The sequence below is a fragment of the Salvelinus alpinus genome, chromosome 8 (assembly GCF_045679555.1).
Source record: "Salvelinus alpinus chromosome 8, SLU_Salpinus.1, whole genome shotgun sequence".
Lineage (NCBI taxonomy): Eukaryota > Metazoa > Chordata > Actinopteri > Salmoniformes > Salmonidae > Salvelinus > Salvelinus alpinus.
Window position 1 is genome coordinate 21,171,002 of NC_092093.1, and position 18,414 is coordinate 21,189,415.

Here is an 18,414-nt window from a genome sequence, read left to right on the forward strand (position 1 = left end):
CAGTCCAATGGTGGAACCAGCTTCCCCCTGAAACTAGGACAGCAGAGTCCCTGCCCGTCTTCCGAAAACATCTGCAACTCTACCTCTTCAAAGAGTATCTTCTATCATAAATAATCCCACAGCACCCCCCCCCCCCCCCCCCCACACACACACACACACAATAAAAAGCATTTTGTGAACTAACTTGACTTTTACCCCTTTCTAGCTCTGACCTTGCTGATATCTACTTTATTGAGGAGAAATGTACTTAGTATGACTGTGATATGTGGTTGTCTCACCTAACTATCTTAAGATGAATGTAAATCGCTCTGGATAATAGCGTCTGCTAAATTACTAAAATGTAAATGTCCCACATTCCGACATGGAATTGCTCAATCTTATTCTCAGACCCCCTTCCTTGAAATAGCTTGGCTGGTGCGTAAAACCCGCGAATTCAGACAAACAAAAAGGTGTAATGGGTCACGCACTCATGTCACGCACAGGCCCACCCACCATATAAACTAGTAAGACAGATCATCAGTAACACTTTATTATATGGTATAAACATCAAAATACATGCTGTTTAGACCCCTTGCTTTTTAAAATCTTTACTGATGACCTGCCACTGGCTTTGAGTAAGGCCAGTGTGTCTATGTATGCGGATGACTCAACACGATACACGTCAGCTACTACAGCAACTGAAATGACTGAAACCCTTAACAAAGAGCTGCAGTTAGTTTCAGAATGGGTAGCAAGGAATAAGTTAGTCCTAAATATTTCCAAAAGTAAAAGCATTGTATTCGGGACAAATCATTCACTAAACCCTAAACCTCAACTACATCTCGTAATGAATAATGTGGAAATTGAGCAAGTTGAGGTGACTAAACTGCTTGGAGTAACCCTGGATTGTAAACTGTCATAGTCAAAACATGTTGATACAACAGTAGCTAAGATTGGAAAAAGTATGTCCATAATAAAGTGCTACTCTACCTTCTTAACAGTACTATCAACAAGGCAGGTCCTACAGGCCCAGGTTTTGTCGCACCTGGACTACTGTTCAGTCGTGTGGTCAGGTGCCACAAAGAGGGCCTTGGGGAAATTGCAGTTGACTCAGAACAGGGCAGCACGGCTGGCCCTTAACACAGAGAACTAACATTAATGACATGTATGTCAATCTCTCATGGCTCAAAGTGGAAGAGAGATTGACTTCCTCATTACTTGTTTTTGTAAGAGGTGTTGACAAACTGAAGGTACCGAGCTGTCTGTTTAAAATACTAGCACACAGCTCGGACACCCATGCATACCCCACAAGACATGCCACCAGAGGTCTCTTCACAGTCCCCAAGTCCAGAACAGACTATGGGAGTACAGTACTACATAGAGCAATGACTACATGGAACTCTATTCCACATCAGGTAACTGATGCAAGCAGTAGAATCAGATTTAAAAAGCAGGTACAAATACACCTTATGGAACAGGGGGGACTGTGAAGTAACACAAACATAGGCACAGACACATGCATACACACACATGATAACTATACACACATACACATGGATTTTGCGTTGTAGATTTGTGGTAGTGGAGTATGGGCCTGAGGGCACACACGTAGTGTTTTGTGAATTCTGTAATAAATGTATTGTAATATTTGTATAATTGTATAACTGCCTTAATTTTGCCAGACCCCAGGAAGAGTAGCTGCTGCCAAGGCAGGAGCTAATAGGGGTCCATAATAAATACAAATGACTGAATGTAATGCATTACCTGGCAGATCAGCCAATATCTCAAATCATGCAATAGGCTGCCACGGTGGTATTCAGTAGCTTACCCGGCTGGTTAGACAATGTTTCCATATATTTATATGAATGGCATTTCTATTAGGAAATGTATGTACACACACCCCCCACCAATTAACATTAAAGCCATACCAGCCGTGGGTACATTTAGATCCATGTAGTGTACATGCAGCTCACATGACTACTGTATTACTGTAGAGTAGACGGTAATTGTGTTAGGCATCCGCAGGCAAACCAATGGGGTTCCTCTCTGTATGTGTGTGTATGTGACGTAAGGGAGGCGGGTCGGGGGCAGGTCTGTGTGTAGCCTATGCGTATGTGTGTGTGAGTGTGGAAGCCTATCCGCCAGGCAGTCGGCTCCTGCGCTGAGGAAAGGTGTGTGTTAAGCGGCTGACCTCGCACTGAATGGACTAGCTAGATTTTTCGCAGCCACGTAAGTACACACCACCGCCGGAGAGGATGTCTTGCTGAATCAAGGGAAAGGCCTTGGAAAGTCGGCCATCCTTTACTTCCAGCAGCTGAAACAGCCGGCAAAAGTTCCTTTGGATTCAAAAACGAATTCGTCGCAAAGGACATCCACTTCCGAACACAACAAAGGTCTTTGAATTCTGGATGGTTTTCTCTCTCCATATTTGGTCGATGGCAATCCCCGAAGCTCGCTGCATGGACATTATGTGTTAAACGAACAAGGACCGTATGACACCGACCTGGTAGCTATAAAGCAATAGCATTGCTTTTGCTATCAAGAATTAATGTTGATTTAAATATAGGCCTACCGTAGTTTGCAACCTCGGTGCGATTTTAACCGCGGTTACTTTGTATCTTCTCTGTCTGCAAGGTATTTTCGGAAACGTGTGATGTAATTCAATGAATTGCAAGTCTAGCGGGCTATTTTTGTGCTTATATTTAATCTAGTAGTGCAATCATCATTACAAAACTGCAATCGGTAGGATTTGAGTGTTTCCTTTGTTGCAAATCGGCATTGCTGTCTCTCGCACTCTGGTAAAGCGTTTATGCTCAAATTCAGCACTATCTTTTGTGCAAAGGGCTGCCGTGCGTCACGGTGCAGTGAACAATGCTTTTGTTTTAGTCCCATAGCTGGGTAGATAAAGGAAACATTGCAAACGTTGTCTTAGAATTGCTTATTTCATTACATGTATTACATATGAGCTCTCCAATAGTAGCCTCGCCTACAGATAGAGTTTGACATAACCTACTTATTACATTGTAATAGGTGCACTTGCAAAGGTAGCACAAAATATAATCTAGCTTTATATTTTTTAAAGGGAAGCAACAAACTACAGGACCACTACAACCAATCTATTTACTCAAGTTTACAACCCAAAGTGCCGTCAAAGAGAAGACAACCGGATAGTTTGGCAGTATTAGGGAATCCTGATGAACATACAAATATCTAATCCCATCAACATCTCGCGTTATGGGAGATCACGGCACAAAGCGACCGATTTTGAGGAGTTAGGCCTATCTTGCTTGAGGACTACAGAATCCAGCCAGAGTTTCAGTCCTAACCTAGGATCCCCTAGCCCCCCCGAAACACCAGATTCCTCCCACTGTATCTCCTGCATCGGTAACTACCTACTCCTCGAGCCCTTGGAGGGGGATCACGTTTTCAGGGCCGCCCACCTGCACACCGGGGAAGAGCTCGTATGTAAGGTGGGTCCTCTATAAGTGTTTTTATAGGCCATTGAGTTGATTGACGGGCGTATTAGTCATAGAGAGAATGCAGCAGATACATTGTCGCGAACGTTACATCATGAGCATTCCATTCATCTCGAGCAGATAACGCTGTAGCCTAACCATAAAACACCATATTTGGTCAATCTACCAGTCCCACACACAGGTTTAATATAGCTAGAATAGAGCTGTAGCACTATGATAAACATTAACTTGCTCACAGTACAGCCATCTACACTGAACAAAAATATAAACGCAACATGTAAAGTGTTAGTCCCATGTTTCATGAGTTTAAATAAAACATCCCATAAATGTTCCATATGCACAAAAAGTGTGTATGTGGGGGGGGGGGGGGGGTGCTAAGGTGTATTGCTGTCTGTAATAGCCCTTTTGTCGGGAAAAACTAATTTGATTGGCTGGACCTGGCTCCCCAGTTGGTCTATGCCCACCCATGGCTGCAACCCTGATCAATCATGTGAAATCCATAGATTAGGGCCTACTTTATTTATTTAAATTGACTGATTTCCTTATATGAATTGTAACTCAGTAAAATCTTTGAAATTGTTGCATGTTGCGTTTATATTTTTATTCGGTATGGATTGAGCCATAAATATAGGCCTAAAGTAGTTACACGTTTATAGCTGTAGGCAATCTGGGTTCGTTTTTGAATGCAAATTACGGACATAATCTCCAACAGGAAATAAATAATGCACTGTATGCTAGCCCATGAAAGTACCCGGTGTTGCTGCGAACTTTGTCTCCTGATATTTTATGCATGAATTGGAAATGGATACGACTGAAAGAGTAATGGAAAAAGTTAATGGAGTGCAAAGCAGGCAGCTCAGCTTGCGCGTGTCTCGAGAGTTGTATGGGTCGTGATGATGTAACGTTGACAAAGGAGTGAGTAATCACGCACCATGCACGCTCCATACTCTCCCAAACTCATAGTACGTATAGCACTACTAACGCCTTTGTTCCTCATAAAAAAAATGTAAGGTTTTCCTCATTCTCCTGTGCTCTGCTTAATTCATTACCAGAATGACACACTATTTCCTACTGTAAATGGATGTTATGTAAAATCTTGTTTAAGTGTTTCAAGTGCAATATGAATATAATACATTTCATTGTAGTTAAATCTCAAACTCTTCATTTTGTTGTTTTTCTTATATACAGTAGCACACACATCACCAAGCGTTTGAAAGATGCAGTAGGCAGATGGCTTTGCAAGTGCATAGGGCAAATTGAGGTCAACCTTTTGGCCTTTGTTCCCACCCCTGTATGGTACAGTATTAACTTAACTGTATAGTTTGATTATTGGAGCATTGGATACATGTACCATTTTGTACATTAAAATGTTATGAACCTGGCCTGATTAACAGAAATGTTAGGCTAAAAGCACACAGGCCCCACAGGAACACAGTCCTAGAGTATGACCCTAAACTGTGTCACAGTGATAAGAGTAGGCTAGGCCTACGGTCTTTGGCACTGCCACTGCCAGAAAGCTATATATATAGCACAGGGGGTTGGTGTTACCTTAATTGGGGAGGACGGGTTCATGGCTGATACCATTCCACTGATTCCGCTCAGTGGAATGCTATCAAGCACATGGTTTCCTTGTGTTTGATGTCATTCCATTTGCTCCATTCCAGCCATTATTATGAGCCGTTCTCCCATCAGCAGCCTCCACTGATAAAGAAAAACCCTTGAATGAGTAGGTGTTCTAAAACTTTTGACCAGTAGTGTATATATGACTTTCATTTTTACTGCCGAGCAACATCAAAGATACATTTGTAATCTCAGAATTCACAGTTTACTACCAATGTGTATTAGTAGACCCCAGCTACAATTGTAGACCTTGAGAAGCACATGCACACACACAATGCAGGGTGAGACAGAGCCTGCTGCTCTCTATCTGTTTATGTACTTGGGCAATGGCGGCGAAGTTACAGAATCTTCACATTCAGATAGAAAAGTATGCAGAATATGGAATGGTCACCATGTAGCTCTATGGTTTTACCTTTCTATCTGCAGCAGCGTTCTAAATGTTGCAGCCCATGGAATTAACATTGGTCTAAAGGTTCTGGAGCACTGGGGGGGTGTAGGCATGTTCAGTAAGGTGAAGCGTTCAGAACTTGGAGAATTATAGAGCTTACACGATTCCCTATTCTACACGATGATAGACAATCACATCCTTTCTAGTCTACACAATGTGCTGAACAATGACTATCATCTCCATTGGATACTAAACTCTCTCCCTCCCTTTCTACCCCCCCCCTCTCTCTCCCGCCGCCTCTCCAGGTGTTTGAGATAGGCATTTACCAGGAGTCCCTGGCGGTCTACTTCTCCCTGGGCAGACATGAGCACATCAACCAGGTGGTGGAGGTCCTGCTGGGGGAGAAGCGGGCCTACGTCTTCTTCGAGAGGAGCCACGGAGACATGCACTCCTTCGTCCGTACCTGCAAGAAGCTGCGTGAGGACGAGGCCGCCAGACTCTTCCGTCAGATAGCCTCAGCAGTGGCACATTGCCATGACAACGGCGTGGTCCTCCGGGACCTCAAGCTGAGGAAGTTTGTCTTCAGGAACGAGGACAGGTGAGGAAGGGGACAGGGTGAGGAGGGGTGATGGATGGGAGGGGAAGAAAGGAATGAGTCTCTCACCTTATGCTCTTTGTAAATAGATATGAGTGTACATAACCCTACAGTAACTCTTTACATGAAGTTACACTGTGTAGTAGCACTGTAATTACTACAGTAAAATATTGTTGTAACATAGTTACGGAGTTGAGTAGTTTATATTTAGATCAGAGGTTACCATATTGAAGGTACCCAATATAACTAGGAGTACACACACACGAATGTGACTTGGCGACAACCAGGGTGACTGCTGGATACAGTTCAGGGCCCATGCCAGCTAGCCAAACTGCTGTTAAACTGGTGGACAGTGACAGCAGAGATGCCAGGATTAGATTTGTCTGACAGATGTTCAATTAGGGTGGGATTTACCATGTAAGGCTGTGACACAGAGTAATGAATCAGTGCTCCAGACATCTGCTCGAGCAGGGTTTAGTATATACAGACCCCTGGTGGTGGACTGTTGATGTTGCAGCCTATTAGGTGCAAACAGAATCAATATAGGTTTTATAACCTCTTATGCTGCAGAGATAAAAGCGAATTAATCAGACCAACATTTCTGTGTGTTCCACATTTATCATTATAATGTTTCAGGAAAACACTGATAAAAACATAGTCTAATGCTGCTTTGTTAACTGACCCTGTCAAAGCAAGCATTTGCTGTTACCGGGGAGATCTGAGCCTGTTCGCCACCTCATTCAGCCTGGCACTGACTGAATGCTCTCTATCTCAGTGCCCCAGCCTAGACACACAATGACCTAAGGTCAGCTTGGTGTGCTCTCCTCCAATGGTTAAGGTTACATTTGGTGAAGGGCCAGCTGATCCTAGATCTATGCAGGACCTCATTCTGCTCCTATGGCAGAAGTCCAACTTGGCAGTGGAGTAGATAGATACCCTGTATCCAAAGTTCCCTCAATTTTTTTGAGCAAAGAAAATGCATCCCATAACATTGTATCATGGAAATAGCTGTTCTATCATTCAGTCTACAGTAGCAGCCAATGTGTGGTGTTCAATGTAGGCCTACATTCTATGAGACTTTAGAAAAAAACATGCAGGGCTTGACATTAACCTGTTTATCCACTTGTCCTTCAGACAAGGAGGTGACTGAACATGTTGTGTTGTTTAATGCAAGAAACCACTTTACAAAATAAAATGCATTATTATTCTCATACCATTATTACAGAGAATAAGACAAATTATGATTGGCTACTTAGCTTATTCAAGCCTGTCTCAAAACACAACACTGCCCCTTTAAGACAAAAAAAAGCTCTTCACCTGACTCGTTTTTCAAAGAAATGTACACGTTTTGTGCTCTTGTAGGAAGCAATCACTCCCATATTGCTGACTACAAATTATATATCTGGGCTAATAACTCACTAACTAGCAAAGGATATTAACAAAATGTTCACACGTGGCTACGTGCAGCTCTCACTTTGATCTCAAAACAAGCGCATCTACTCACGACCGCTTATGCTGTAAACACAATCCAGTTCAAAGTAAATGGCACAGATCCATATATTGTTATGGTCTATTTGATTATAGGCCTACTGCAGCTCTGATTGGTTATGTCGCTACAGTTTGTGTAGAGTACGGGCTGAATAATGCATGTCAATTCAATAAAATCCTACTCCGATGTGTTCTGCCTACAACAAAATCTCTTGCATAGTTAGTTTTGTTTCAGTATTATGCATTGAAAGTGGCTAATATTGCGTTGATTCGATCACAATTGCCACAGTAAAGGGAACGTTGATAGTGTTAAGGAAAACTCTAGAACAGCGGTCACCAACCTTTTCTGAGTCAAAATGCAAGCTGAGATCTACCTCTCAGATTTGTTTTTAACATTACTTAAAAAGACGTACGCCTATGCAACATTGACCAATTAAAAACTGTACTGTCGTAATGTTTGTGCTGTAAGCTATAGGCCCAATACATTATCACTGCGTCCTGGCTTTCCTTGAATTGACCTGCCAATGCATTGTTGTTCGGGACATTTTTTTAAAATTATAGACTTTTTTTTGAGGTAGGCTTTATGATCACACCGTTAATAGATCTGTTGTTGTATTACTTGTGAGGCACAGCTGAGTGAGCATACATTTAAATAATTAACTTTTCATTTTTATTTTACTGGGTTGATGGGGAATACATCTGATGGTCAGTCTCAGCGGTCCGCCTCTCAACATCCCTCCGCTGTCCCTTTCCTCCACTGACACTGACCAAAAAGGGACACTGTCTTCCAGCTGATGGCAAAACTCGAGTTGCACTGCATTATTTCTGCCTCATGCACAAATTCACAATGAGAAAAGGGAAATATTCCTCAATATTAAAAAAGACCCAAGCTGCTAATAATAACATTGCAGGCCTATAGATACACTTTCCTACTCATTCATTACTGCTGCACTGCTTGTTGTAGCGCTGAGTGGAAATAGGAAGAATGCGCATTTTATGGTTTATAAAAGTGTTGAATACAAAGTGTTAACAGTGCTGAGTAAGAACTTAAACATGAACTCGCTCATAAAAACAGCAGCTCTTTGCTGTATTCGTTGACAGTCTCTCTCTAGTCATGGTTTTCAATGTTTTGAAATCTCACATTATCAACTTTGCTGTAGTTTTCTTTATATTTGCCAATCGACTAGAAATGGCTTGGAGATCGACGTGACCAGTGCTCTAGAAAGTTGAGTGAAGTTGAATCTCGTGCTTCTCTATGTGGGCTGATATTTCTGCGTGGCAGTCCCTGGGAGTTGCGCGACGATCTCGGGGCGCGGGCGCAGTTTAGAGGAAAAATTCCCTCTATCTTTGTGAATTTGTGGCAGTGTCACCTTCTGGCTCTGCTCATGGAAAAGGGAAGCTGAGCTGGCTACCACACTTATCTAATAGCAGTCTAACGACCTTGGCTGCCATGACAGGACCTACCAGGGTGGGATGTCAAACCCGCCACTGAATGATTGATGGGGGCAGAGGGGGGTTAGGAGAGAAATTGTGGGGTTGGGAGTCAGGGTCTAGGGGTGCATCTAATTCTAAGTGGCTTTCTTCCTCTCCTCCTATCCTTATATCTTCTCCTGCATCCGCACCGATCTGAAAACAAGCTAGCACGAGATTTTAACATTTTGTAAAAGTTGAAAGCAGTGGTAGGCTACCGAGAATCTGCTTCACCTATCCAGCTCTTTCGAATCAGTGCAGATGAAGGAAAGGAGACGAGGAGTGGAGAGGAAGCCATTTCAGGCTATTCAAAGCCACCCTAGCCAAAAGCCAAGTCCCAGAGCTTCAGTGAGTGGAAGGCCAGAGAAGGGAGAGAGGGAGAGAGAGAGAGAGAGAGAGGCTACCCGGTAAGGTGATATGGCCACAGCAGTTTATGGTGACAGACTGGGCGACCTGCTTATGTCATCATGGCTGGATTGACCTATCACTGCCTCCCAGGAAAGGTTATAGGTCATAGGTCATACTGGCTGGGAACCCACTGCAGTGTCAGCCAGGAGAGATCTGGAATCCAACCTTCTACAAGCACTGTCGTTGGTGTTCTAATTCATTTTTAACATCATTATGTGGGTCATACTTAACATGAGATGCTATGTAAGCAGTATTAAGAATTATGTCAGCTCACAATCCTAATGGCTGCTTAGAGAGATTGCTGACTTCTATGTTGCATGTAGCTCTGTCAGTGATATTTACTAACAGGCTGCTTACAAAGGTTTCTAGCGGGCAATGCATTGATTGAATACTCCGAACTATCTGAAATCAAACAAGTGAACCGGACCGTACAAAATCCCACAATTAACAGAAAGTCAAGCCGTAGCAAAAATCAGTGCATGTGTGCGTGTCACAGACAGTAAAGAGATATTTTCTGAATAGGCATTAGCCACTGCTGCAGCTCTGCTCTTCTCCTCCTCAATTAAAATGGATGAAGTGTGTGTGTGTGTGTGTGTGTGTGTGTGTGTGTGTGTGTGTGTGTGTGTGTGTGTGTGTGTGTGTGTGTGTGTGTGTGTGTGTGTGTGTGTGTGTGTGTGTGTGTGTGTGTGTGTGTGTGTGTCTTCAACAGCCCCTCACACTTCCACAGACACACACTCACACACAGATGGAGACACTTTAGGCGGCGCTTCATAAGTGTCCCTTTCTCATCATCTGTGTGTAGGGCCTGTGTACCCTGGGCCACTCCAGAGCCCTCATCAGTCACGATGTCCCTGAACAACCCATCATTATGATCAGCAGCTTTCACAAAACCATGGCTGTGATGGTCTGCTTTGAAAAGAGACTTCATGGTTCTCTGTTAAAAGGCACTGATGATGATAAGGCTTTTGAGTTTTGATTCCCATTTTCAAACTGTTCTTACTGCACGCTGACTCAAGGCCGCTGAACTGAAGTCTTCCATAATGGTTGCTCTTTGTTGGGCTGGAGAGGCCTATTGAATCAGCTGGGTTATTTATAGGCTGATGCATGCTGGCTGGCTAGCTGCACTGCTCTTATCACTGTGAATGGAAATGTTAGATGTACTGTAAGCCCCAGGCATTATGTGCTCTACTTCATTTAATGTCGAAAGCTATGGATCTAAAACATACGGATGATGTCCATCACAGTGAATTACAATGCCCTCCCACTAGAAGAGGGCAACCGCTTACTGTAATCTTGAACCATGCGGCAGTAGCATTTCTATACTCACAATGTTCTTTTGATTTTATGGACAGACTCAATTAAAATTAGAAAATGGGTCATTGTCCATTGATTTAACATATCGGTTATATAATTTTTGTATTTAGTCATCCTCCTGTAATAAGAGGATTCTGGGTATTAATATTTGTTTGTTGTCGGTTCTTGTCTCCCTCCAGGAGCCTTGTGAAGCTGGAGAGCCTAGAAGACACCTACATCCTGGAGGGCAATGATGACTCTCTGTCAGAAAAGCATGGCTGCCCTGCCTACGTCAGCCCCGAGATCCTCAACGCCAGCGGCAGCTACTCAGGCAAGGCGGCCGACGTCTGGTCCCTGGGCGTCATGCTCTACACCATCCTGGTGGGCCGCTACCCCTTCCACGACGTAGAACCCAGCTCCCTGTTCAGTAAGATCCGCCGGGGCCACTTCAGCATCCCAGAGAACCTGACGCCCAAGGCCAAGTGTCTGATCCGGAGTATCCTCCGCCGAGAGCCCGCAGAGCGCCTCACGGCCCGGGAGATCCTGGAGCACCCCTGGTTCTTATCCTCCGGGGCAGCAGGTGGCGCTATGGTCCAGGGGAGAGGGGAGCAGGAGCAGACTGTGCCCGAGGTGAACATGGAGGAGGAGCTGGATCAGTTCTTCAGCTGAGAAGACAGGAAACGGAGCACAAAGGGAGGACTACGCCACAGAGCGGAACAAACGCGACACGCTCTGAAAGAGCCTAAAGGTAGATTAGTTGTTTAGCAGGTGAAACATTGTCACTCACAGAAAAGGTGTATCCATCTTTTTTTCTTTCCATTTCATGGAAAACCAACCTCGAGGCAGAGCCAGGTGGCGAATGGTGTATTAACATAATTGGGGGCGGGACTTCTGTTAAGAGGAGTTGCCGCCACTGGACATGCAAGTCACAAACAATGTAGCAAACGTTATCTTTTGTTGTTCGTTTTTTAAAGTGGTGCTTTTAAAAGTAGAGACATACGCCATGTTGTGACGCTACAGAAAGCACGAAGGGACAAAAACCTCAGCCAAGGAGAACAAGAACACCACTCCTCTATGCGCTCTCACACACCCAGGTAGAAGTTACCCACTAACCAAAGATCTAGGATCAGATCACATAACCCTCAATCCTCACCTTAACCATTATGAGGATTAAACAATATCTGACCCTGGACCTGTGGTCAGGGCCAACTTCTACCTCCTCTGTTCCAACAATCATCAGGACAGATGACCTCATTTTTGTTTTGTCACTCAGTGTTTGTCTCTTATTACCTAACATGACCTTTGAACCTAGCTTATAAAGCTCTTTCATTGACATAGAAGACGGATACTGACTAAACTATTTTATGTCTTCAGAAACGTGTGTACTTCATCATCTTTTTCTGTGTAGATTTATTTCTCTCTCCCACTCATCATGTGCATTTCTTTAAAAAAACGATCTTCCACCACCATCAATTTGTCATTTAATAATAAGGCTATGTTTTAAGTCTGATATCACCTTGTTGTATTAAGCTATTCCATTAAATTATTAATGCTGCTTTGATATCTTCTGCTTAACCTTAATTTGTAACCTCCCTCTCTCGTTATGCCTCCACTAATGGCATAATGCACTTGATTTGTTTAGGTTAGGTTAGGTTAGGTTAGGTGAACAATCAATTCCACCTCTCTAGACTCGCTTTCTCTATTTAAGTTTAGCTTTTCATTTGTAGGAGAGGAAAACTTAACATTTTATTTAAATTGTAACAACTATATAAATATAAATATATATATATTTAAAAAAACAAAACATTGCAGGGTTTTTCTTTTTCAGAGATTCCTTTTTCATGTATATTAAAGGCAATAGTTTGGACACAGGACATGTGCGATGGGAAAAAAGTCTGTCCAAAGTTTTTAGAATAAACAATTAAACTTTTGTGCCAGTATTTCTCTGCCCCCACCACCCATGCCAACTTCGGTCACCCCTTAATATATTTTATTTTGAACTTGACACCAGTTATTAAACAATACTATTACAGTAACATGGTCTGCAGTAGCCCATGTTAATTTTCTACTGCCTGCGTAGGTCCTGTAAAACTGTCCTGTTCTGAATGGGTACCAGTGGACATGTTTTGTCGTATCTCAATGTTACTTGAATTTGTGTTTTTATTAACTAGTCCTTGGCATGCACCCTATGAATGCTATAGCCTGCCTAGCAGGGTGAAACAAAATAAGCTTTTTTTTATAAAAGTCAAAACACAAGTGAAAATGTTATTGGAAATGTGCTATTTTGAGTCACTTTTAAAACAGACTATTGCTTTTATTTTGTTTCGTAGAATGAGCTGCCCTTATTTGCATTGGTGCTGATTTGGTGCTAATGCTTAAGAAGTCCTCTTGTTTTTGTTTGGAGGGGAGTGGTGCATGGTGGGAATTCTGCCTCGGATGTTCTGATTGTAAAATGTAACAGATTTTGGTGTTTTGTCCAAATTTATTCAGTAAATAAATTGTGAACTGCACATTTGGTTTGATTATTCTCTTAGCACACCTTAGATATGGATTCTTCATAACATTAGGCCTCTGTATAATTTTACACAAGCCCACTTATGGTTATTATAAAGTGTTTTCTATCAGGGAATTCATCATGTCTAAAAAAAAAAAATGCTCAGGAAGGCCTCTGTGATAACATCTTCATTTTGCTGGAGTACAGTATAGTATGACCACTTCATACATCTTTGGCTGAGGAGCACCTAAACACACTCCAGAATGTCTCAATGCTTTGTCACGATCGTTATAATGAGTGGACCAAGATGCAGCGTGGTATGGTTCCATCCTCTTTATTATGAAGTGAAACTCAAAGAAAACAATAAATGCAAAACGAAACGTGACGCTGCTATAGTGCACACAGGCAACTATACATGGTCAAGATCCCACAAAGCACAATGGGGAAATGGCTGCCTAAATATGATCCCCAATCAGAGACAACGATAAACAGCTGCCTCTGATTGGGAACCATACCAGGCCAACATAGATCATTAATCACCTAGATAACCCACCCTAGTCACTGTCACACCCCAACCAACATAGAGAATAAACAGCTCTCTATGGTTAGGGCTTGCTTAAAGGAAATGACAACACAAAACCACAATTTTGATATTTGTTTAATTAGTCCACTGTTGATACAGTCCAAAAATGTTTTGCATGTCAATAATCAAGTTTTCAAGATATAAAACTTTCAAAATACAGAGTGTCACTATATGATCATTTTTGAGTGGTAAGCTTCTTTGAAGGAGAAGTTTACCCAAAATCCAGAAACTCCCAATTGATTCCATACATTGAAATAAGTTTAGTAGAGTTTCCCCCCCCCCCCCCTCTCTCCCTGAAGTGCTGTACTGAAACAGCTGCAAAAATGGGTCACGTGACGTTGCTGGATGCAGGCCTCACTGCTCCGTTGCCAGTGAATTCATGATTCAGAAATCCGCAAAGTGTGGACAAACTAGTTGTTTTATTGAAAGTGTATGGACGAATTAGCCATTTTTATCAAAAGTACTATCGGTTTTGAGTAAAAAAATGTGTTCATTTCCACCTAAAACATTTGAGATTAATTGATATCATTATTTCATATAGCTGACTACCATAGCAGCGGAGCTGGTGCGAAAGCTGATAGAGTTAGGCCTACAGCAGGTAAAGATAGTTCTGCAAAGGGAGAAAAAGAGACTGCACTTTATACAGGAAACTTTATACAGGAAATCAAGGGAAGAAGGCACCAAATGTCACTATTTTCTGGTAAAAGATACGGAGGGATGCAGAAGATGGTTAGTAGCAGTTTGAAATGGTAAATATGATGTAAATACTCCTGCAGCCAACCTTGCATCGCTGCTTGTGTGTAGCAAGTGCCTCAGCAACAATGCATATGAACGAGATGGTCAATCTGAAATGATGGGGACAGAAAACTGAAGGATACTAAAAGATACAGCTGTTGCTACTGTATTTCTATGGACAGGATCTGGCGCAGTGCCAAAATACCAAGGCACGTATGAGGAGAGAATACGACAAAGCAAGCTTACAGAGGTATGTAGCCTAGCCCGATTTTTGACATTTGATGTATTCTAATTGTGTTATTATCATTGCACCGTGTCATGTAAACATAAAGAGATTCATACCCATTGACTTATTCCACATTTTGTTGTATTGCAGCCTGAATCCAAAATGGATTAAATCTTTTTTTTTCTCACCCATCAACACACAATACCCCATAATGACAAAGTGAAAACATGTTTTTAGATTTTTTTGTAAATGTATTTCAAATGAAATAGAGGAATCTAATTTACAGTCTCTACAGCACTTCACAAAATGTGGCTTTATGGGAGAGAAGCCAGACAGATGCCACTCCTGAGAAAAAGGCGCATGAAAGCACGCCTGGAGTTCGCAAAAAAGCCACGTGAAAGACACAGAGCATGAGGAAAAAGATTTTGTTGTCTGTGGCCTGAATGCAAAGCGCTATGCCTGGAGAAAACCAGTCACAGCTTATCATTTGTTTAACACCATGCCTACCGTGAAGCATGGTGGTGGCTGCATCATGCTATAGAGATGCTTTTCAGCAGCAGGGACAGGGAAACTGGTAAGGATAGAGGGAACAATGAACAGAGCCAAATACAGGCACATCTTTGATGAGAACCTGCTTCAGAGTGCAAACAACCTTAGACTGGGTGAAGATTGACATTCCAACAGGACAATGACCCCAAGCATACAGCCAAAACAACGCTGGAATGGCTTCAGAACAAGATTGTGAAAGTCCTTGAGTGGCCCAGCCAAAGCCCAGACTTGAATCCCATTGAACGTCTGTGGAAAGACTTGAAGATTGCTGTTCACCACCGCTCCCCATCTAACATAACAGAGCTTGTGAAAATCTACAAGGAAGAATGGGAGAAAATCCACAAATCCAGATGTGCAAAGCTGATATAGACATACATCAGACAACTCAAACCTCTAATTGCCTCCAAAGTTGCTTCTACAGAGTATTGACTCAGAGGTGTGAATACTTATGTAAATGTGATACTTATGTATTTAATTTTCAAGAAATGTGCAAACATTTCTAAAAACATGTTTTCACTTTGTCATTATTGGGTATTGTGTGTAGATAAGTAAAAAAAAATGTTTTTATAAATTTTGAATTCACACTGTAACACAACAAATGTGGAATAAGTCAAGGGGTATGAATACTTTCTGAAGGCACCATATAGGCCTAGGTGCTCTACAGGTTAGCATATGTTCGCTATGTATTTATGACAGGGGGGTTGAGAGACAATAGACATCATGTCACCTTACATTGCAGAACAGAACATCCCAAAAACATTGTGATAAATTAACATAAGCTACATAGTGTTTTGGGCTAATGTGAAAACATAAACCCACTAATGGTCCCGCTCATAGAGGTTGATGATAAGCGACCATTCAATTAAGTAAAGTAGCTAGTTACTCGTTAGATAACTGTCCATTTTGCCCAGCTGGAATAGGCGTGTGTCTCCAATTAGTTTTTAGAATATGCAAAAACTGAGTTTATATGGGCAGCTTAATCCCTGTGGTTGCAAAATGAAAGTAACTGCTCCTCATCATCATTAGGGTCCTCCATTTCTCTAACTTTAAGCATCAGCTGTCAGAGCAGCTTACTGATCACTGTACCTGTACACAGCCAATTTGTAAATAGCACACCCAACTACCTCATCCCCATATTGTTATTTATCTTCTTGCTCTTTTGCACCCCAGTATTTCTACTTGCACATCATCATCTGCACATCTATCACTCCAGTATTAATGCTAAATTGTAATTATTTCACCTCTATGGCCTGTTTATTGCCTTACCTCCCTACTCTTCTACATTTGCACACACTGTACATAGAATTTTCTATTGTGTTATTGACTGGACGTTTGTTTATGTGTAACTCTGTGTTGTTCGTTTTGTCACACTGCTTTGCTTTATCTTGGTCAGGTTGCAGTTGTAAATGAGAACTTGTTCTCAACTGTTCTACCTGGTTAAATAAAGGTGAAATAAAATATAATCAAAATTAGCAACAGAGCAGAGTGAGGCCTCCATCCAGAAACGTCATGAGTCACGTGACCCTTTTTTGCAGCTGTTTCAGTACAGCACTAGAGAGAGAGCGGGGGAGAGAGCAAACTCTACTGAACTACTAGTTTCAATGTATGGAATCACGTGGCAATTTCTGGATTTTGGGTAAACATCTCCTTTAAATGCTGAACTCACAGTGTTAAATAAACAGATCTAATAATATCCCAACTAAGCAAAGTGTATTTGACCACAGACAATGCAACACACAATGTTGAGGTTTTCCACCTGTTATACAGTAGGCTAGTTCTCTTCTTCAGATAGTATCCATCTGTAACACACAAACCTCGTCTCATATAGCCTCTCTCAGGAGACAGTTATACCTAACAAACATAACCACTGTCCTCTAAAGTCACAGGTCAGAGAATTCTCTCAGCCTGTTGAGTAGACAGAGGACAGGCAGACATACTACACATTTATAAAATGTTCTCTCTTTCCCAGAGTGCTGCAGCACAGACAGAAGGCACAGTTACTGAGGCGGCTACATTTGGCGGAAGCCCGCTGTCGGATAATCCAACAGATCTAGATTTAAAGGTTTATGGTGCTGGGATCATTTTGTTGTGATCTGAGAGCAGATAAGGACAGAAAGGATAGAAACTATTTACCCCTGAATAACATTACAACTGTGACTGTGGTGCCCATCGCCTGGCTGACAGACAGGACAAGTGTAATGAGATATTGAGATGCTTCTACCAGGCAGCGCCATATGATTTTCACATTGTTCCCTCAACAAAACGATCAATTTGCGCTTCGCTATCAGATATGCATGGGATATGTGTGGAAAAATACTGACTTTCATCTCTTAACCTCCTCCTCTCAACTTCGCAGACATTAGAAAAACAATCACACAATCATGTTAAAAGCTCTTCACTAAACCATTTCCTGGTAGTACTCTACCCCTACAAGAGTTCCCAAAATACATTTTCTGTCAATTTCGCCATGGCAATATTTTTGATAGACCACCTGAGATCTCCTTCCTTCTCTGATTGACCTCCTTCTCTCATTGAATCGCACTACAGGAAAGCACTTCACATCTTATTTGTCCCTCCAGTGGTGAACATCATCTGGTGCGTGTGTGTTGTTGTTGTTGTTGGTGCTGCAGCTGTCATGTCGTGCAGAGTAATCCTGATTAATGTCCATCAGATAAAGGAAATCGGGGCAACTGCTGTGGTATAGGCTGCAGATACAGAATCTCTGTCCGGATTAAACATACACAGACAAATGACTCATATGGAATGCCGATACCCTCTTAATCACTTACCTAAGCATCATTTTATGACCATCAATTATTTTTCTAGCAAATAGATTTTTTCCATTGTCAACATTATAACATTATTGTCAACATTATATTTATAGACAAGCAGAAACCTACAAATCCTGAAGATGTTCAGGATAATCTCACCGGTTTACACAGTGAAGTGCTACCAGCACATGGGTAAAGCATAACTGTGCTACTCTGCTCTCTGCTGGTGACTGTAAAAACTATCATGTTTGGGTTATGTGTTGCCTGTGGTGAATTTCTGAGAAGGTAGCAGCTAGACTCACATCACATGTAGATTCTTCCAGTTTACCAAAAGTAGTT

General features: G+C 42.1%; 1 protein-coding gene across 3 annotated transcripts; it reads left to right on the forward strand.

The window, feature by feature from the left end:
* The first annotated feature begins 2,087 nt into the window (after positions 1-2,087).
* On the forward strand, positions 2,088-13,227 carry trib2 (tribbles pseudokinase 2). 3 transcript variants are annotated; one of them, XM_071412966.1, is made up of 4 exons: positions 2,088-2,208; positions 3,062-3,449; positions 5,769-6,061; positions 10,918-13,227. In XM_071412966.1, the coding sequence occupies exons 2-4, from the start codon at positions 3,174-3,176 to the stop codon at positions 11,384-11,386; spliced, it is 1,038 nt and encodes a 345-aa protein (XP_071269067.1). In that variant the 5' UTR covers positions 2,088-2,208; positions 3,062-3,173; the 3' UTR covers positions 11,387-13,227. The 3 variants fall into 3 exon arrangements, with proteins under 3 accessions (XP_071269067.1, XP_071269066.1, XP_071269068.1); XM_071412965.1 differs by having other exon boundaries at positions 2,090-3,449; XM_071412967.1 differs by lacking the exon at positions 3,062-3,449 and having other exon boundaries at positions 2,097-2,208.
* The last annotated feature ends 5,187 nt before the right edge of the window (positions 13,228-18,414 follow it).

Coding starts and splice junctions, on each gene's coding strand:
- trib2 (XM_071412966.1), top strand. CDS start 3,174: ATGAACATACAAATATCTAATCCCATCAACATCTCGCGTTATGGGAGA. Junction 3,450..5,768: donor GGGAAGAGCTCGTATGTAAG/GTGGGTCCTCTA, acceptor CCGCCTCTCCAG/GTGTTTGAGATAGGCATTTA. Junction 6,062..10,917: donor GTCTTCAGGAACGAGGACAG/GTGAGGAAGGGG, acceptor GTCTCCCTCCAG/GAGCCTTGTGAAGCTGGAGA.